This window comes from Chiroxiphia lanceolata, chromosome Z (genome assembly GCF_009829145.1).
Source record: "Chiroxiphia lanceolata isolate bChiLan1 chromosome Z, bChiLan1.pri, whole genome shotgun sequence".
Taxonomy (NCBI): domain Eukaryota; kingdom Metazoa; phylum Chordata; class Aves; order Passeriformes; family Pipridae; genus Chiroxiphia; species Chiroxiphia lanceolata.
The window spans coordinates 23,038,038-23,060,387 of NC_045671.1; the positions used below are offsets into that span (position 1 = coordinate 23,038,038).

The 22,350-nt window shown below is 41.6% G+C and overlaps 1 protein-coding gene across 1 annotated transcript; it reads right to left on the minus strand.

Annotated features, from left to right (window-relative positions):
* Window positions 1-14,240: 14,240 nt before the first annotated feature.
* On the minus strand, window positions 14,241-16,028 carry TMEM174 (transmembrane protein 174). The gene is made up of 2 exons (XM_032676149.1): window positions 15,323-16,028; window positions 14,241-14,378 (listed from the first exon to the last, which is right to left on the minus strand). The coding sequence occupies exons 1-2, from the start codon at window positions 15,952-15,954 to the stop codon at window positions 14,282-14,284; spliced, it is 729 nt and encodes a 242-aa protein (XP_032532040.1). The 5' UTR covers window positions 15,955-16,028; the 3' UTR covers window positions 14,241-14,281.
* Window positions 16,029-22,350: the final 6,322 nt, after the last annotated feature.

Below are 22,350 nucleotides of genomic sequence, written 5' to 3' on the forward strand. Positions count from 1 at the left end.
TGAGAAAGAAGGCCTAACATCTTTGGTTTTAGTGCAGGGAGAGAGAGGCACCTTTCTTTAAAAAGTTTTAGGGAAGAGTCATGATGGTAGAAATTGCATACCCCCTGTGGTAGACTTCTCTGAGGAGTGAATAGAGTCTGATCTGTTACAGAATGCGTTGGAAACCTGAGGAGGGGTTAGGGAAATCCAAACAGAAGTCAATAACGAATATCAGATCACTCCTTCATTTCTGGCACTAACTCTTTTTTATTCCCTGTATGCTTTGAGTAAGACCTAAGGACATAAGTACATTAATAAATTAAATAAATGCTGCAGTAATCCTGTCTGTTATTTGTCAACCATCTGAAATTGCAGATGAAATATGTGATTGGTGCCAAAATGAGTATGCAATGCATATCTTGTCTGGTTTTTTATGCCAAGAACAAGGCCCACATGCATGAATCACTGCAGCCCCAGTGAAACTAACTGTGCAGTTGTTTGCGTGCAACAGGCTGGAGGGTTAAGGCCACAAGTCCTGATTTGTACACAGTTACACACAGGTAACTTGGCACTGATGAATGGTTTCCTTTATTTTTATGACCTCTGAAGCAGAGAGAATTGTCTTCCTTATTTCATTTATATTGTAAATGCAAAGTTGCTTGTTATCTTTCAGCACTTGCACGATCCTGGCCCACAGTAATAAATTAAACAAATAATTTACTGCATTTCTCTGTTTCTTTTTAAGAATATCAGTCACCTGTGAGCATCTGGGGGAACAGCTCATGTTTTATTAGTGTGTTCTACCATTCTTTCACTTGGGTTTCAAAGTCCACTTGCTAGACAGAGTCAGAAAATCCATTTTTTTCCACTGTTGTAGGACACCTACAATTTTTTGAACTCCACAGAAAAATCTGTGCATGGAAAAGAAGTACAGGGGTTTTTGTTGATTTTTGTTTGTTTATTTAATTGTTGTTATTGGGTTTGTTTTGTTTTTCCTGTGTTTTGTTCTGTTTTTCCTGTGAGGTACTTTGTATATTCTGTCATAACACTTTGTTTTTCCAGATGATTTATTCACTATTTTATTTGATATAAAGTCTTAAAAGTTTTCTGTCCAGCTTTTCCTCCCGTCATTGGGACACAGTAGGGTGTGGAAATGCTGTGCAATACTGACACCTGCCAATATTTGTCTGAAGAGCACCAATCAACATACAGTGTCTCCTCATGACCTGACTCTCCTGCAGGGAGGAAAATCCTCTTGACTTAATAAGTAGTTTGAGAAGGCAGGCAGAAATGTTGGAGTCTTCTGCTCTTTCCTCTATTTTTTTTTTTTGAGCTGGGGAAAAGAAGTGTAGAGAAGTCTTCCAAACCAAAGAGAAATTTAGAATCATGTAAGCAAAATACATATGCACCCAATCATTTTAGTGATACATCACTGTGCCTAATCATTAACTTAAAATGCCTTATAAGAATTTGTAATCCACAGTAAATCATCTAATAAGAATGATTTAAATGTACTTCTGACTAATGTAAAACAGTCTAGTTTTCACACTTGGTTAGCTGCCAAACATTGTTTAAGAAAAAAGGGGGTGTGTGTGATCCAAGCTGACATAAGTTATAGCAGATACAACACTCCAATATAGTGCTGGTTTGCAGATTATTGGGTTTAAGAGATAGGAAGAAGATGACATACCATGAAGATTGCCAGGCCTATTTTGTGCCTCAGTTATGACTTTTTGCAACTCTATGTTTCATTCTTAAAGCCTCCTTGAAATACCTTTATGACTGTATTTTCTGCAATGATATTGGGAAAGTGAAAGCGCTGGAACAGGAAAAAGTTCTGGAATTGGAAAAAATCAGAAAGTGCTGATTGATTTACTAACACGATAGGAAAATAAAGAGGCTGCTTCTGTGGTAGATGCACAAAGTTGCTCTTCTTAGTATGATGGCAGATGAGTTAATGTTTAAAAGACAGTTGAATCAAGCATGCTCTGTGCTGAAGTTCAGAGGAAACAAGGAGCAGTGATAGGAGACATGTCAAGTGGATGCATTGTTGAGGAAGGCGAAGGGCCAAGGGCTTTGGGTTTAAAGAACAATAATATGTGAAACATAGCAAGCAGTGAGTGTGAGGGAGACATCTTCTGTATTCCCAAGTTTTTAAATTCAGGTTTTAATTTTAAAATAAAGGAGAAACAAAGGATATATAAACACTGATTTTAATACAGATAACCCTGAGATTATCTCAGTTGGTTAAAGCATGGTGACAATAAAGTCAAGATTGCAGGTTTGATCTCTGTATGGACCATTCACTTAAGAGCTGGACTTGATATTTCTTGTGGGTCCCTTCCAACTCAGAATATTCTGTGAACTCAGAATATTTTGTGAACTCAGAATATTCTGTGAACAGTCATTTCAGTGAAGTGCTTCCGACTTACTGTCTTGTAACAGGTATGTTATTTCAGCTGTCACAATCAAAATCGTCTGAAAAATGAGACACTTATGAATTGGCTGGAATTCTGTACCTTTTGTCTTTCCTTTGACTAAGATTGTATCAGCATCACAGTGGTGTAAGAAGCAGGGAGGAGGTCTGTTCGATAGCCACTGCAATGTGATGCCACACAGCTGAAAATCAACTGTGACACTCTTATTAGTCCAGCTGTAGCATCATGGGTGAATTGTTTGCATATTTAGTCAGCTTTAAAAACAGTTTGTTCAGCCCTCCATGCTACTCCCACTCCATGATTTTCAGTACCTGAGGCAACTAGCTCTAGCCTCACTGGTATTTCTGCCTCTTGTACTGCAGTCACAGATCTCAGCAATCTGGGCAGGATACCTATGATCTCAGATCCCCTTGATGCATTGGAAAATATCTATCTCATGGTGCCTGACTGCAAATCACACTGTCACAGCTTTGCTCTTGTGTGCAGTATGAGAGCATGTTCCCAGCAGAGAAATGATATGGAAATCAGCTCATTCTGCACAGTTGCTATGCAGTTCCTCCAGATATCCACTTCATGCCATCCCCTCCAATGCTTCTTCTAAAAATTCATCATGATCCATTGGGTATAACTTCTCTAAACGTTGTACAGAGAACAGCCTTTGCAAACGCAGGGGTTAAAACACAAGAATCAATGGGTTTACAGAAAAGCAGATTTTAACAACATTGGAAACACTGTGTATAGGAGTATGGAAAGCAAGGCTGCTCTGTTCCCTAGGATGTTAAAAAATCCCTTTCATTCATATATTTTATAGCCCAAATGGCCACAAGTGACTAGTGACTTCCGAATTAATATTTTTTGGAGTACCAAGATATAACACCTTAAAGCTATGTGGTTTTCAGAGTGTTATTGAGCATTTTCTGACAGTTTGGCTGCTTTTAGCAAGGGTACTCAAAAAGCACATGCATCTAAAATTAGTGTTATGACGCAGACAGCATAGAGGGGAGGAGGCTGGTTCGTATTTGCTCGAGAGTAGGTGGTGTTGAAGGGGTGGGAAGGTTTTGTGTAGCAGGAAACAAGACATCCTGGCAATTAAAATAAAACTAGGATAAACAGTTTCAAGAGAACTATTTGACCTGTTCAAACGTACTTTCTCCTGCCATTATCACTGGTCAGCACCTGTATACCCAGGGGTAACTTACCTTCTGCATGGTGCAGCAACTGTTCATGTGGAGCTTTATCTCTTGTGCTTACAAGTCAGAAGCCCCCAGCAAGACTTGCTTAAGGTAAGGTTAGTTGTGGCTACGGTTGGAGTAGCAGAGCAGAGCCCTGGAGAAGAAGACACAAACATGAGTTCACTTGCAATATCAAAGTACTACTTGGACACAGGGACAGAGTATTAGGGAAGACCCAAAGGAGACAGTGGTAGAGGACGGCGAACCCTGCTTTTGTGACGTTTATGTGTCAGGTCAGACCCACTGGTGGACGTGAGCACTGGTGTCATTGAGTGGGGGAGTTAGTCACCATTTCTTCTGCTTTGGGCACTGTGCAGGTACCTGACCAGGAGCTGGAGGGTGAACATCCCTTGCAAAGCTCCTGACTCACATACATCTTACAGTGCAAACTTGTCACGTTTGTGCCACAACCTCTCCTCCCTCTCTTCTACTCTCCACAGGTGATGATGCAGCAGAGGTCTCTCACGGCTAAATTAAAACTGGCCAATGACATCTCATAGGACCTTGAAGGTCAGGAATGGGGCATACCTACAGTGATGTGACTGTAGGCAGATGGTGTCTGCTGGGCATACCAGCTTTCCCTGCAGTGAAATAGAAGGGGATCATGTCTTCTGCTCTGGAGTTCCAGCTCTTTCTAGATGCCTAGGATTCAGGGTCTGCAACTGTCTTCCACACCAACCCCTCCACACTATTTTTCATCACATCTGTAGCTCCCGGCTCAAAAAGAAGCTATCTTGTAAGACACCTTCAAGGCCCCTCTGCTTGAAATTCTTGCCTGTTATTTTCTGAAATTTCCTTTAATCCTGTGGCTCAACCTGCCATAACCTCTAGCAGTAGAGGATTGTCCTTTCATCCCATTGCGTCCAGAGTCTGTCACGCTCCTAAGTGCTTGACCTATCCCAGTAGTATCCACTACTGAGGGAGAAAACCCTGCAAAAATGGCATTCTGGGCCATAGCTTTTCTTTGTCTACCTCCAAAACTCTTTTCTACTTAGCTGATAGCCTATGTTACTTATGAAAAAATTAGTGTGTAAAAGGAGTCATATCTGCATGTATGTGCACATCACTATTTCGTCTAAACAGCGACATCTCCTGATACCCAAGCTGCAGCTGTATTAGTGGGTTACTACTCCAATAAAGTTGTTGTTGTTATACACAGTAAATGACCTCCCGAGGGCCACCCTTAACAAGAACCATGTCTGCTCCTGCGTTTCATTCAATGCCAAGCATGCTGTCAGCACTTAACAGCTATTAATAATAGCAGAAGGAATTACAAAGCTTCATGGGATAGAATAAAGCCTGCTTAAAGGCAGTTCTTTGAGGGCTGTCCTACTTTGCTTGTATTCATGCATCCAAACTGGATCTATTTAAGATGACAAAGTTAAAGTTACCAATGTAATGTAATTCTGAGTTTGAAGCTTTGCCAGCCATTAACTGCTAAGACTATTTCTATAAACAAAGTGCACTTTCTAAAGGAATATTCACTTCAGATTTTAATTGTGATTTCCTGGGGGAAACAGTTGTGTTGGTGAAAATTCAAATATGCAGTTTATTCATACGTTAGTTACAAATTGTTTATAAAAGCAGCCAAGATTTCTGTTTTGGGCATTTTCTGGCAGCTATTTAATTAAAACTGATTTGAAGCATTCATCATATTCTTCAGCTCCTATAGCTGGCCAGTAAATAACAACAAATACCTTATATGAAGGTAATTATTTTTCAGATGTATTGGACCAATCTTGCATAATGGTGGGCAAGTAACGCTATTTTAGTTGGTTCCACTTGGGAAACCGTGGCTGAATTTATTCCAGTTTTGCAGATAATGCACATCTTAGAACTTTTCACAGCGAGATGAAAAAACATATTCATATATGAATCACAAAAAGCAGTGTGTAATTTGCCACTTCTGGAACAGATGGATTTCTCTCAGTTCTCTGTGACAGGTCAGACAAGGATTCCTCTCACAGTAGGGAGAGGACAGAGAGTTGGATAACATAAAATTATACTGTTGATGGCCACCAAATTAGGATTAGGAGACTCTTTAGTTAATAGAAGATGGAAAATTTAATTGCAAGATACAAATTTTGAATTTTTTTTATTATTATAAAACATATCGTAACTCCTTTCAATGAGAACAATGAAAATAGTTTATGCTCTGATAATGAACAATAATATCAACTTCTGAAAAATACCAATGGATACTTTTTCCTAATATTTCCATTCTTGCTTTTCAGTCTACAGCACCTTAATACAGACACCTGTTAATACGTTCAATCAAGATATGTGCATTTTTGGCATGACCACATGTGATTATCAACTACATGCAATCACGCAACCCAAGATGTTCTAAGTGGGCTCATGACATGACTCTGCAATCACATAAACCTTCTTCTGACATCATTGCTTGTACTGTGCATTTCACTTGACTAAAATATGTGTCTAGTGCAGCAGAGAAGAATACAAGCAGAGATCCTGTTCTGCGTTCAGGATCCTGTTATCACCTCTATGCCTTTGAGAGTGAGTTCTTCAGACTAGCCTACTTCTCCTATATTCCCACATTGATTTTCATACACTGTTGAAATAATAGCAAAAATAATAGACAGAGGAAAAGGGTTATAGTCAGTTCTGCTTGCTGGACATATAAAAGCACACAATGAATCTGGCAACCATAAAATTTTTTTAGTTGTTTTATGGGGTCTAAGGAAAATCTCTGATTTATATTGCTCTGTGGCAGTTTAATGGTGTTGCTCATTATGAAAAATTGAGGGACCTAATGCTCCCAACACCAATATAAGCAACTAAGTGCCAGATAAAATGAGCCTGAATTCATTAAGTTACACCTGCACCAACAATACTTAGGCCGATATTCATTCTGAGTTGATGATATTAGAAGTGAATTATTATCCAGTTAGATCACAAACAAGGCTTTGCTTATGATGGCATGTTTATTCACATTAAGGTTTCACTATTTGTTTGGAAGCAGGGGCATAGTTTTGCAGCTCATTTGGATTTTTTTTTCCTAAACAGATGGAGTAGAGGTTGTTTTTTGTGAAAATAACTGGAAGGTAACATAAAATACTTGAATATGTAACATAAAACTAAAACATCTTAGTAATGCTACCCTGTGGGTCACCACCTCCTGGTTTGTATGGCTAAGTAAACACTGAAGATTAACACATTTGTTGCTTGATTTTGATTAACCATTAACAGTAAGAGCAACACATAGAGTACAGACTGAGAAGGCAGAGGCTTTAAAAAAGGTAGCATAATGTGCAAAAGAAGTTTTTTTTTCCCCCCCAGCCATTACCTAGTTTTCTCTTTACTGCCATGTTAAGACTTACTCTCTCTTCTTGACTTTTTCCTTCTTTCTATTAAAAGCAAGGCCAAATCTAACTGATTTTAACATGGAGCTTGAACAATTTATGAAAGGGTTTGTGCATTTCCTACCACAGCAGGAGTCGTGCAAATCTTTTCCACTTTGATGCTCCCAGTGCTGCAGTCTGCCATCAATTGCCACATTAGTCTACTTCTCACTGAACAGCCCTACAGAAGGTGATTTTAAACGAGTCATTCTACTCTTTGAGTGTGTGTGCTGAGTTCATGTGTATCTATGTTTGCCTCTGTGGCAGCACAGTGCTGTCTATGGGTGTCCTGATCAGTCCCTGCCCAGCTAGCATGGAGAGCATGAAGAACAAGATCAAAACAACACAGAAGAGTCTACAATAATGCAGAGTGTTGGCACATTGCAAAACAGCTAAGTACCTCCAATCTGAGGGCAAAATCTGGGGAAGTGGGATATATAAGACTTATTTGAGCAAATACAGTAAAAATAATACTTAACTTGCCCTAATGTTTTATCAGGATTAGTAAAACCAGTGTGTTGATGGATTATAGATGTAAAATTTGTAGCTATGTGACTCACTATTTACAATAATTTGCCTTTTTCTGTTCATTTTCATGAAGGATTTTGCAGGGAGCTACTCTTTTGTGGCAAAAAAAAGTACTATAGCACCTCTACAATTTTAAAGAGATTCATTTTTGCTGAAGTCTTAGTTTATTTTTCTCCTCCCTTTTGAGGGTATGAGCAGAGTGAGGCCAACTATTTATCTAATGAATGTGTTCTTTGAAAATGATAATTAACAGTTACTATGATGCATGTGCTGTGGTAACTGCTGTTCTGCTCTACATGAATGCAGAAGGTAGCAGGTCAAGTGGTGAAAAGCAAAGGATGACAAAAGAATACAGCAAAGAGGTGTAAATCACAGCCTTCCAAGCTGCCAGCTTGTGCCAGGCCTCTGTGTAGGCAAAGCTGTGTCAGCTGACCACAGAGACGTGTGACAGGTATTGGGGGACACAAGGCAATGTGACAAGTCAGTGCTGCCTTGAATGCCAGGGTTGACTGTTTCTGCCTGGGTTTGGGTTGTGGAGCAGCAGAAAAACAAGGACACCCCAAGTAGTGTCAGTTAACATGGAAGCTACCACCAGTTCCATGGCTAGAAGTTTAAAATGCACACCTCTTTTTCTTGGTGTTGGTCCTTTTGTTTTTGGTTGGTTGGTTGGTTTTTGTTTGTTTTGGTTTGTGATGATTTGTTTGTTTGTGGTTGGGGGGGTCGGGGTTTTTTTTGTGGGTTTTTTTGTTTGCTGGGTTTTTTTGAGTCATGGACTCGGACTGCATTATTGTTCAATATTTCCTAAGGTATGTCTTCTAGCTGACAGAGCCTGAAGCTTTACCTTAGAGCTAAGCTCTTGATAAGACCCACTGAGCTGTAAGTAAAGAGGATGCTGCAGCTATGCAAAACATGAAATTATCAGGTCATCTGCCCAGAGCTGTTAAATAGCATGCCCTCTTCCCTAAGAAGAAAGAACAGCATCTTACATATAGACTAATGATTCATCTGCAAAAATAAACAAACAAATAAATAAAATCTGACACAATATAACCCAAACAAGAGAACAACAATTTCATCATAGGATTTTATAAAAGAAGTACAGCAACTGCTCTGCTTCAGCATGTCCCATGGTGTTTGCTAAATAGCGTGTGTAGATGCAATCAATTGCTCATTAGACATGCCACACATGACACAGATACAAACAATCATGGCATTACTGATTTACCCTTGACCCTGTGCTATTATCACATATGGGGCGAGGTACAAGACCACAATAGCTGGGGAGCCATTTTTCCTGTTCCTTATAGAAAAACTTCTCCATTGCTTTGCAAATATTGTTCAGGAAGACACAAACCTGCTGGATCTCAAGATTAGACAACATGTACCTTTGGAGGGTGTGGACACTGTACACTGAGACCTCGCAAAGTAACTTCCATCACTACTGGGAAAGGCTCTTCTGTGAGATCGCTGGTGTCAGGAAGCTGAGCCAACCCTCTCTGGTAGGTCTGCATAGGTCTGCTGTACCACATGCAACTTCTGCAGCTGCTGCTAGTGACCCTATGCCTGTAGGGCAAAGAGCGTCTCTAAATCAGGAACTTCTGAAGAGACTCTCCCTACAGTCCTCACTTGCCCTATGAGGCTTTGCAGAGTAATTTCTGTTGGATGAAGATGGACCAGAAAATACACCATAGGAGAAGAGTATGTGTATTTCAACTACTAATCAGCTTCCAGTCCACATAACTAGGTCTGATATAAACCTCTTCAACATGCAGTGAATGTGGATACCGGTTTTCTGCACCTGCTGTTTCCTTTTCAGACCCACTCCTGCTGCACAACCCACCTGGCTCTGCTGTATGCTTCTCTGACAGACACACTGATTCACACTGAGGATGGAGTGGCAACAGCGATGCTCTGCACATCCTGTTGATGTCTATTCATTCTGACAGCTAAAGTGGAGCCAATAATGATACTTGCAGCAGGCACAGATTATGGTAGGTGCTGTATATAAACAGCATGCCCTAGTTCTTCATGAATGACCCTTGGACTCTCCCCTGCTCCTTCATGAAGAGAGAAGCCTGTCCATTAGGTCACAGGGGTGAGGAGGAGGAGGGCAGGCGGTGGATGTGAGTGAATTGTGCAGCGCCTTCCCCCAAGCCGAAGTCTTTCCAGATGTCCACTCCTGCTGTGGGAGCCAGGATACCCTTGGCGGTTTCCCTGGGTCTTTCACCACGGGTATTTTCTTCCGTAAGCAAGCCAACTCTCGGTCGTGAGTGATGGCAGGGTACTTTTCAACAGCATCTTAGCATTCGTAGCAAAGGAGAAAAGCTTCGGCTCCCCGGGCTCAAACACCAGGTGCCACATAACGAAGCAGCCGGTTAAAAGGTACCGGCTCGGCACTTCTGCCACCTGTCGGGTCAGTGTGGGGGGGACACGATCGCCTTAACCCCGCACACCACAGCAGCTCTGTCGGGCGGGGCCGCGCGGGGCGGGCCCGGGGGCGCGCGGGGCACACCCGCCCTGCGGCGCCCCCTGGCGGTGCCGGCGGGACTGCGGGCGGAGCGCGCCGCTGCGGGGGGAGCCCGGTCGCGCCGCCAGCCGGGAGAGCGCCCCGCGGGATCCGCCGGGGGCTCCCGGCTCTGCCGGGATGGAGGGGCCGCTGCGCCCCTCGAGGGCCCGCCGGGTGCGTCACTAGGGCTCTCTGGAAAGGAACAAGCCCTACTTACCAGGGGTTTTTGGTTGGTTGGTTGGTTTGGTTTGCTTATTTGTTTTTGTCGTTTTGGTTTGGTTTGGTTTGGTTGGTTGGGTTTTTTTTATTGATTGTTTGTTTGTTTGGAGTTTTTTTGTTGTTGTTGTTTGGTTGTTTTCTTTTGGTTTGTTTTGTTTCGAGACCCAGATTTCCAAAATCCCAATTCAGTTTAAAAACAGCTCTTCGGAGGATTTCAGCACCCTCGCCATCGCAGGCTCTGCGCTGGGATACGCGCCTGCAGGGGACCATCACTCGCACGGCAGCATCGATGTCAGGAGCGGGTACCGCTGGTGGGATTCCGCTGCTGTGAGAAAGCGCTGCTAGAGCAAGGCAAATCGAACCCTGTCTCCTGTACTCCCGTATTGTCTCACAGACACGGCAGTGCCGATGTTAAAAATCAGACTTCGGATTTAGATTTTATCCGAGAAGAAATTCGCACCCTGCAGCTCCGTTTGGCATGTGGCATTTAGTGTCTGGAAATAGGTTTTTGATTTTAGAGCAGCAATGTGCAAAGTTTTTACTGCAATGAACAGGTCATGCTCAGCTTCATATCAACAGATGTCTCAACCGATTTCATATGTTAACCAGCTTATGGTCAAAATCTTATAAATAGAGTCCTATTAGGAAAAATCTCAACAACTCATGCAGGGTTCCATAGTTGAAAACTCACATACAACATTCTGTCACTATGACTAGAATGCAAGGTGCCTTTAACTATAAAAACCCCAACATTCTACAGGTCTGCAGTAGCGTGGCAAACAATGCGGGACAAGGTAATTTTGCTTGAAGAGCTCCAGTTTAAATGAAAACTAGATTGAGCAAAATCTCAAATACAATCTTCCAGATGCTCTGTGGAGCTAAATCAGTATAATCTAGAGGGGCTGTGACAGTTCACCTAGGTTGAAGACCTTTGCAAACAGGTTTGTTCTTTCACTTGTTATAGAGCAGAAAGAATTCATAATGCTGAGAGGAGAATTCCCGTGAAGGTTATATCACAGTAAAATAAACCAAAACAGAAACCAAAACAATACCCTCCCCCCCCGAGAAAAAACAACCCCCCCCCCAAACAAAAAACCTCCAAGCAAACAAAGAAACCACCCTAGAGATAAAAAAAATTGTTTATAAAAAAAGATGAAAGGAGAAGGTAGAAGGAGGAGAAGGAAGAAAAACCTTCATAGAATTTTTCCCTGTTCTTAGAAACAATAATCAGCAATCAGTACAGCAAGGAAATGTCATCAGACTGGAGCCTCTCATATCTGTTCAGCATTAAAACACTCCCACAGAATTCAGGCAGAATTCATCTGATAGGTCAAGATCATTTTAATATGTAGCTATTTAAATTCAAAATTCAGTCTTCTCTTCAAAAAGAAACTGAGAACTCTCACAATGAATTTAGAGTCTACAGAACTAAACTTTAAAATAAATATGGAGTCCACAGTGCAACCTTCTAGGTTTTTTCATTTACTCTGACAGTATGATTTGATGCAATAAAGATATGATTACCCCGTGAAACACGTTTATGGGAAGGAAGAGCAGCAGGAAAAGTCTGTGGTTTCTGACTGAAGGAATTTTCCTCTTGTGGGGGAGGGTGACCGAGTAGAAATTTTGACCCTAGTCCTGCAATTGGATCCATCAAGCCTGACCTCTGTGCTATTGCAGTGCTTGCTGGAGTCAGCAGAACTACGTGCTAAGTGCAGGGATCTGTCCATGTGGAACTAACTGGGGATTTGGGACCTTCCAGTTTCCTGCTGTGGAGGGAGGATGAGTTCACCTCCGCGTAAATTCTAGAAGAGGAGCAAGAGACTTCCATAAGAGAAACTTGCATTTATTTTTAGATCTTCTGTTCTCTCACTCAATCCCATAGAGATCATACTGAAAACAGCATGTCTCCCTTTCTCCAACTACACGTGCCTACCTGCTAACTCCAGCCATTGCTGCTGAAAAACAGCATGCCCCATATTTCTCTAGCAAGAAAAACCCTGCACATAGTTTGTAGTCACTGTTTCGTAGCTGCTGCTTCAGTTGCTAATCCAGCTTTGAGTCAGTTTACATTTTGTGACTCAAATATGACCTCTGTCAGTGTCTGTCCACCACTGTGGAGTGCAGTGGTTGGCTTTTGTCCCTCCAAAAATGCTTTATTTCTTGGCAACCTCTGTGTATACAGGACAAGGAGGTTGGTGTGCACCTGCAGCTCCATGCAACTGGACAATGTCCTGAATGCACCACTCCACCCAGAGCCTAGGAAGGCTGCATGGAAATTCCATGACTTCAAGCTGTCAGATACATCCGATTGGTATGCAACTGTCAGTGCTCAAGTGCCAAGCTTCTGCAGCCCTTAGGAAAGAGATCAATCACAGATGAAATCTGGCAAGAGCTGAGAAAGCTGCGTTGACAAGTAAGAGAAAGTTGATCCATTCCATAATGGGCACCTCCTTTTAGCTGTGCTAGGCCAGGCCTGGAGACTGACCCACAGGCCCAACAGCAGTGCACCAGTTGGTTACTTTGGATGACCATTTGGTGACCATTACCTCTAGAGCATTTTGTGCTATGTCCACTCCCGCAAGTGAGGGCTGAGAACAGCTTTTGGGTTGAGCCCTTTGAGGCAGACAGGCAAACCTGACAGGATTCTGCAGGGAAATACTGGCTTGTCCAGCTGTGTTAGGGCACTTCTAGGCACAGAGTGTGGAAATACAAAATAAAAACATAGAGACTCATAGCAATCTCATTGCTCTGGGGTTTAAACAGTCCCTGAGCAAAGTTTTTTTGGACCTTCATTCTGGATTGCAAAATTTCAGAGCTTATACGTCACATTCTTTGTTAGATGCAGCTGTAAATACACTTCAGAAGATCACAGAATATTCCGAGTTGGAAGGGACCCACAAGTATCATCAAGTCCAACACTTGAATGAAAGGCCCATTTAGGGATCCAACCCACAACCTTGGTATTCATTAGCACCGTGCTCTAACCAACTGAGCTAATACATTGTTGTGGATACAATGCCTGGAACCATGTTGATCTTGAAAACTGAATTTGCACAAGAAAGTTCACTGCAGCCTGAATGCTCTGGGGAAACCTACAGACTGAGTTGTGTGCTCTACCACAGAGTGAGGGTGCAGCAGGTAGAAGCTGTGATTGTCAAAGTCCTTAACAGTGGTAGGACCACACACCCCTGTCGAGGCTTCAGAAAGGTGCTGTTTTCTTTAGAGACATTAACCTAGTAGTTATTATTTGGACTTCTGGTGGGAGACAGTGCTTTGCATCCCAGCAGGTGGAGAAGGGAACTGAATTTGACGCATGCAAGATCTCTTAGAGATCTGTGTAAAGGGGGCAGAAGACACTATTTGTATTTTCTCTGTTCTGAGATGTTCTGGTTCAAGCACGGTGCCCCAAAAATGCCTACAGGACTGAGCTGTGCTACAGGACTGGGTTGTGCAGATAAACCAAGCAGAGGGAGTCTAATCTGTAGACTGGACTTATTAATGAGTAAGCTAGTCTAAAGAATCAGACAGAATTAAGATATAATATGCACTTTCATGGATCAGACACTTGAGCACTTCTGAAGTTTCCCAAGCAATCAAGAGTAAAAATATATCAAGAATAAGTCAAATGTTTTCGAGTGATGCTGAATGTCCAGGAGCAATCACAACCTTCCACAAGCACCTTGTGCATTCACAGTTCATACTGGTTTCAGCACATCTAAAAATCAAGCTTCTTACTGGGGAGTCCTAATAGGGACTTAGATCCCTGAGTTTAATAGCTTTGCTATTAATAGTTTTGCTATTAAATAATTAATAGCTCTGCTATTAAACTGCATTACAAAGGGCTAATGAATTTTGACAGAGAAAAAGAAGGGACTGGATAAATATTTTCAGTGATACTGAACTCTGTATCAAGATCTTGCTCACACTTGCTTATCACACAAGTGCTTAAAGAAAAGATTTTCTGGGATTCATGTTGGCATTTCTTAGAATTGTCATCTGTTGCCCATGGTGATTTCATGAAGACAGTGGGTATATTTCCTCATAAGGTGGAGGTGACAAGTTATTACAGTCTTCCCCCAGTTCTTCTGGCTCATCAGAACTGTCCTCTGACCTGAAAAGAGGAAGAGGAGCAGATGCAAAAAGAATTTACCAAACAAAAGCATAAAGTAACCTCAGTGCTTCATCCTGATAGCCTTATCTGGGTGAAGTACTTCCTGGCTTCTTGAGAAAATGCTATGAGATGAAGTTTTACTGAGATTCTGCTGTTTGCTCTATTCTTTTTGTGAAGTATAAACATGCCAGGAGGTGACCTTTGTCTTCATCCTGCCTGTGCCTGTCACTATGTTGCTGAGGATGAGGCAGTCAGCAGTTTTTCAAACAGGCTTTGATAAATGAACTAAAAGTGACTCGTGTTCTAGGAAGGATATAATTCTGAGTAATTCCTGTAATCAGAATATTTTTCCTTAGAGGAAAGAACTATATAAAATTATTTTGTGTACAATTTAAGAAGTTTCATACTGCTGTGTAATATTAGTGATCTGGTTTATGCCTCAAATCTAGTAAAAGAGTAAGAGCTGGAAGGTTTCTACAGTACAAAAGGAGCATGTTGTCACCAGGCATATTCAGGAGGGAGAGCATCTGGTACCAGACTGATTACTGCATTGTTGCAGAAATGCTCTTTGCGTGCTGACTCATGTGTTTGATAGCGTTTGAGTGGAAGCCTCTGGCTGTACATAGAATAACCTAAAGGTAGTAAGATAAGCATTAAAAAACGTCCACAGACAGGAGCATATATAGTATCAGCATATACTAGTATCTTCAAAAAACCAAGAGATTTAATAGAAAATTGAAAGTGAATTTAAATTAGACAAAAATACTTTCAAGAAAAGTATGCCTCCTTACTCTTTACTTGTAAAGAATTTCTAACAAAGACAAAAAAAGTCTGAGAAAGGAAAATACCCTAGACTAGCTCTTGTTTCCTATGAAACCACACATAGTACTTAAAATACTCAGAAGCCTGTGTCTAAACATGCTAAGGCATTTCAGAAGATGTACCTGTGATTCCTGGTATTCTCTGCAGGATAAGTGGTGTAGTTCTCATCTCCAGTAAAAGCCAGGTTATCCAGAGGGTAAGCAGGGCAGAAGTGAGGAGAGCCTGGGGTGGGAACTGGAGAGGCACTGGAGGAAACAGCACTGCAGCAGCTAAGCACTGGGTGAAGGTAGCTGGGACTCACAGGAATGCCTTCCTGGGATGGGTACAGTGGAGGGATGTACTGTACCACTGTGGCACCATGAAAAGTTATGGGCTGGTTAATGCCGGTGAAGACAAAGGACTGCCCGCTTGCAGTCTGGTCGAGGTCTGACATATTTTCCTCTCTTTCTTTACAGGGCTTGCATGTGAGCATGTTAAATTTGCAAACAGCAATCAGAATAAAAGTCACCCCAACAGACAGCAGAATAGGTCCTAGTAACTGAGTCCATTCCAGGTGAGTAATGCCATCGTATTTTATCCATCCCATCACGGTGAAAGTGATCCCCACCAGTCCCAAAAACACACCTGAAAAGAGCAGAGTGGTGCCAGCTTTATCCCCGTCTGACACCAGGGCATCAGATCTGTTTGTCTGACAAGGAGTAACAGAAAAGACATTCAAGGAGAAATCTTCTACACTGTTGTTGTTTTGCTCCATTACTGAGTATAATGTATCTTCTGCCTCAAGAGAAAGGGGACTTGTAAGGGACTTGGCAGAGCATTTAAAGTCGAAGGTTCAGGTTAGTTATACAAGAACTTTGTGTGTGTATGGTTAACAGAGTCCATCATGTGAAAGAATAAACTTTGCTTAGGAGAATAAAGGTCTGGGAAGTGAAGCCTGAAGCCATTGCTAAAAATTTCTTGAATTACCACCATCACTTCCGAAATGGTTTCACCCTTGAATGGCTGCTTATCTCTTTGTTTATCCTCTTCTTTAATTTTGCACCTGTGATACTTACTGTGCCCACGCTGGATGGGAGAAAAGGGAAGCCAGAACTACTGCAGCTTTTCCTAGGCCCCAGCTAGCTGATGCATCCAACATATGGACAGCATCTGTTTAGTCAACAGCAGTGTGGCAATTCTAGCTCTCCACTTCCAGCTCCATTTTCTGCAGGAGAACGTATGGCCATTGCCAGGAGTGCTTTGCTGTGCTCTGAAGTGTGACATTTATAGCTGTGCCTGGACCTCTTTTGCAGCTGGTTCTGCAGTTCAGAGCTTCCATGGTTTAAAAAAATATCAAAGTAGCCTTTCTGATATTTTGCTGGGGCAACCACCAGGGGGGGTGGGAGGGTAAGCAGCAATATGGTTGTTGAGCACTGAAAAACCTGGAAGAGCTGCTGGTTATGGGAGAAATGTTATTTCAAGCCAACCAAAGCTTTCCAGCTGCTTGAAGGTAGCATAACTGCCCTGTAATTTCCCCTTAATTGTGGACGTTTTTGGTTGTGGGATCTCCACCCCTTCCTCAGAGTTTATACAGATTAATGCCTACATACCCTGAATAGCACATCACTGCAGGAATGGGAAAACATCTCCTGTAATGCTAAACCTGGTAGAGCAAAGGATCTTATCCTGTACTCAGAAGTACCTCGAATACTTTTTCACATCACAACGAATTGTTCTGCTGAATTTATGTGCCATATATTAAGCAGGAAGATTAACTGAATTTGGGGATTTTCTGTTTCCTAAGAGTTTCAGACCAAAGTAATTGCTGTTGGAGGGTTATGGTAGAATGTCTTTGTACAATTTCTTAAGGAAGAAAATCTCCAACAACTTGAACTGTTTGACTAGCATGGCAGAGGACTATACACAGGACATTGATTACTACTCAGGCAGTAGAACCCATAATACTATTTCCTGCTACCAGCAGCTCTGGGGAAGCAAGCTTATCCTGAGATTTTTAAGATAAAAATAGCTCTAGAACTAGAAAATTGACCTTTCAGCCTGCTTCTTCAACGTCAGTAAAGGCGCCTTTAGTCTACTGTGCATTCATATCACAGAGTGTGACAACAGCTCTCTTCTGAAAGAGGCTGCCCACCAAATTTGGCACCTTCAGAACTGAACCCCATTGCTGAATGCAATTAAGATGTGTCTTTCTCATTTGTTAGCAGATAGACCTTGAGGAATATTAGTGCTGGATTCCTTCAGAAAACATCTGTGAAGTTTCCAAAGTCAATATTATGTCTCTTCCACTATCCAGGGTGCCAGCAAATTCTTTGACAAATACACTCAAGACCAGCTTTTCCCACAGTACCAAGTCCAGTCAGAATTCTCTGCACCTCTTAAGGAGTAAAGAGTTCAGGCTTGCAATGCAGTGGTTTCATATGATAACTAAATTAGAAAGTGCTGAAATACTAGACAATCTGTCCTTGTATTGGTAATTACAGCCAAAATTTAAGCAATCTTTAAACTTATGTTTGTTAAACTTAATGGAATGAACTTCTGTGATTGCTCTTTGAAAATCAGGTTTTTCCATACCATGAATCATTCTTACCACTGCTGAATCTTCCAGGTTTTCCAACAACCTTTTAAAAGCAGCACTATATTATATTATAATGGTTCTCTTACTAATAGTATATACAGATGTATTGTCACCTTTTTCCTCTCATTCATTCAAGAACTCTGCAACTGCTATTTGCAATGGATTGTGCTGAAGAACTTCCTCAATCCTACACAATGGTCCTTAGATGCTGTCTGGAATCAGAATTTTCCAGGTTGGGTGTTGCATCACCCCTCGCCTCTCTCTTTGCCTCTGGTCTAGGACATGACTTCATGATTGTTGAGCAAGTGCACAGTAGAGATAGAGAATACAGGTTTCTTTTTTTTCTTTCCCAGGTTACTTGCCACTGGAACTTTGAAAATAGGATGGAAAACACTCTCCATTTGGTGCAGTAGAATCTAACCTGAGATTAGCTCAGTTCTTATAGCATGGTGCTAATAACACCAAGGTTGTGTGTTTGATCCCTGTATGGGCCATTCACTTAAGAATTGGACTCAATAATCCTTGTGGGTCCCTTCCAATTCAGAATATTCTGTGAAATTTCTGTGAAACTTACATTAAAATTACTTTCTCTGTAAACTGCCCTCTCTTTGTAAGATATAGTTTCCTCTAAGCCTTCTTCGATTATTTCCCCAGACAATGCTAATGCTGCATTTAGGCAGCTGTCAAGGTTTTAAGAGATTACTGGATCACACTGATTTTTTTAAGGCCAGTACTTCTCTTTGCCAATAAGTGTGTGTTCTAGGAACTCACTTAAAGATGCTGATTTACTATATGCATCCCCTTTTACCCTGAATAACTCCTAAGCAAAACGGTTTTGTGGAACCTAGGAAATTGGTCAGAGTGAGGTTTTTCAGAATAAGTGCTGTTTTCAGATCTCACTACAGTTTTGTTCTTATCTGCTTCAGACCTTACCCCTCAACACATGCACTGCTTTGCCTTCTGTTCTTCTATGTAATTTTCTATCACCAATGCAGACTTTTCCTGCAGTGTTTGCTGCTGGAAGCAGGTGCTCTGTATGTCCTCAGTTCTCTAACCTGTTTCAAGAGCCACCCCAGTAAACACTCACAGGCCCTCACTTAACTCTTTTCTTCTCTCCTTCTGTTACTTACATTTACACAGTTGTACATGTTATCAGCCTGTTGTAGTAAGGTTTTATTTTCTCACACGCCTGTAACGTAGGCAGGGACTTAGTCAAAGAACATGCAAATGAAGCCACATAACGTGGGATTGCACACCGACTGGCTTAAAAATGAGCAGGTACAAATTATCACTCCATAATGAAACATTCAATTGCAGGGAGATCAAAGAGCCAATGACTTGACTTAGTAAGATTTTTTCCTAGAGAAAGGCAACTGCATATGGCATCTTTAGTGGAAAATACAAATAACATGTGTAAGGCCAGCATATGAAGAACCACCACAAGTGCGCCTTGCACTCCAGGGCTTTGAACTACCGCACTGCCAGCACCAAAGCAAAAACAAATTGAGAGGAGCAGGTTCAGCCAGCTGCCCCCAACTATGTTTACCTGCAAGGTAGTTTTATGTGGTCCAGGGAAATCTTGTCGGCAGGCACACCAAATTGAAAGTATTTCCATACTTAACTATTCAGATATATGCATGTGTGATAGAGGGAAGGAGCACTGATCTAGATGAAGTCTGGCACATTCACTGCAGGAATTGTGGAGGGATTGGACTTAGAAGTCATGACTCTGAAGAGATAGGATGGAAAAGGGATAAATGGATACAGCAACACAAAGGGCAAGGGTGGGGTGGGTGCAATCCAGGGAGTGTCATTGTCCTAAAAACATAGCAACATTACAAAGATCTGTGCAACCTCAGTTTTTCAGATGAGTCAACTGTTCATTTTTTTTCAGTTGCTGATGATTCAGGAAGAAAGACTCCTAGAGAAAAGGCATTAATTATATTTTTGTGAATCCTTCTCATATTCAAAGGATTGCAGTGCTGCAGTTAGAAGCAGAGCAATGTCAGTGCTGGCAGCAAAAGAGACCTTAACTTCACTCAGAAAGGATAAGCAACCCTTACCTCCCACTTTGCTTGTTTAAGTAAGTGTGAATCAGTAACCAACTTGATTTGCTCCCTAGCATTTGTATGTCAAACACTTCAGCTAACCTTAGGACAGAAAGAGGGTTATAGCACCATTAGTGTGACAGTAAAGTATCTCATTTCCTCAATAAAAAGGCTATTCCATATTATTTTAAGCTACTTTTATAATTTTACGAGGAGTTGCTTCCTTTCTAATATAGACATTTCACTCCTACTCCCCACATCAAAAATTCCTCCCTCTAATGCTGTTCACCCAGTGGTAGTCTTCAGTGCTGAAGGCAGATCTGCTTAGCCCCTTACTCACATTTTCTGACCCTGCTGCAAGATTTCAAAAACACAGTAGGCAAATACTGTTGCACTAGCTATGTTAACTCCCTCAGTGCTGAGCACTTCATGGAGATGCACCCAGCACATCCTCTGAGTGTTCAAGTAATGATTCTTCAAGTCAAAAGTAGAAGATGCTTATACAGCTACACACTGAAATATTTCCTAAGCATCTTCAAAATTATACAGAAAGAAATTCAGTTTTCAATCAGTGTTCTCAGAGGTAACACCTAGCCTTCACAGGAAACTCAGGTGCTGAGTCTGAAGTCAGGTCAGCAGCTTTCTAAACCGTGCTTTCTGTGAAGACTGCTTTTTTAGAAATAAAGTGATCCACACTGAAGACTCTGCAGTTGATGATCAAAACACAATGATCTTGAAGAAAAACAAGAAGATCATGTCGCTTTTACAGAGGACTCAGCTGAGTCAGCATATACTACTTGATTTGTCTGGTCTCTTGGGCGCATCTTGGGAACAACCAACTCAGCAGGTTGCAGGCAGCAAAAAAGGTTAATACTTTTTCAGTTAGCAAACAGATACAATTGTATTTTTTTTTTAAAGATGGTGACATATTTCAAGATTTGTTTAAACACTTTTTTGATGGTAAGCCTTTTGAGAAAATGAGTACTCCAGACAACAGCACAAACTCAACATAGGTCTTAGTTGCATGATATCTTTCAGGTAAAATATCCCAGCTTCTGTCCTTGTTATAGAATAGCATGAGAAATCCAGAGATACACAGGCTCCTTCGACATGTGCAAGGCTTTGTATGCACAAATCATGCACAGCAGCAGGCATCACTGTTAAAACAGGTCAAACAAAAGCTAAAAAAAGAATAATCAAAAAGATGGCAAACCATAGCTTGTATTGCAGATGGCATATAAGGAGCAGCATCCTTGAAAAACTCACTAGGTAAGAAACATTTGAGAGAAAAGAGGACAATATGCCTACTGGCTTTTGTGGATTCCCTTTTTTCATACAGACATTTCCCATGGCTGAGTCATGCCAGTTTAATCAGCTCCCACATACAAAATCCCTCTTTGTGCTGTGTTTGCTCATTACTTTGCGTGCATAAGCCCCTCAGCTCTATTGCTGGCTAAATATACCTCTTGCTGGCTGGTTTGTTTTTGTGTGGCTACACAAAGAGCTGCTCTAGCATGACTGAGTGAACAACACAGAGACGGAAAAGGCAAATGCAGGAGCTCCTGAACATCTCTCTAAAGCACTCAGCAGGTGAGGGGCACGTTCATAGAAGGATGACACAAGGTAACCACCTTTCGCTAGGCACAGGAGGGAATTCGAATGCTTAATTCATAGTTTGGCATTCTGTTACAGCCAGATTCAGCAAGGTAGAATACAAGTTTGAGATGTAGGTGAGGTCCCAAAGCATGCAGGTGTTCAGAGACTCAGCTGAACAATACAGACATCACTCTTGCGAGATGTTTTAATGATGGCAAGTTCATCATTCTGAACCAAGCCTAAAGACTAGCCTTGCCATTTCTTTTTCTGGGCACAGAATCATGTGTTTTTCTCAAACAGGGTTCAGAGTAAGTTGTAAAATGTCCAAGATTACCTGCTACAAGCAAACCCTTCTGCTCAGGAAGAGGTGCAAGCAACCACGATATAGAACTAGAACCTCCAGCCGGAGGACAGGCTGCTTACCACTAACCTAGGGCTGTAGAGGGATGGAGAAGCAAAGAGGGCTGTGTTTCTGAAGGGTTTGTCAAGTGCTGTGTTGGTTAAAAACATCTGTTGCATATGTTTCCACGGAACTGCCTCTCCTGCATCTGCTGATAAGTAATGTCTGCACCTGGAAGATACCATTGCTTTGTGGCTCTCACTCTCACACAACAAGGACAGCACTCCCTGTATAAACCATGAATAATGATAAAAAACTGCAGTATAATCCCCCTGAAATCAGTCATTACCACAGTTAAACTGTTAGCCTATTAACTATCCTCAGGGTTGCCTTTGGGCTCTTAACTGTAGCTAAAACTGATTTTCACAGGGATTATACTTACATAAGGACCAGAGACAGTCTAAATAAAGCTATGGAGTGTTTGTTACCAGGCAGAACAAAATGTAACCATTTAAGTTCTTCACAGCATCTCTGGTACCAAGCTTAAACATCCTTATTTGCGAATGGTCTCAGAATACTTACAAAGTCAAT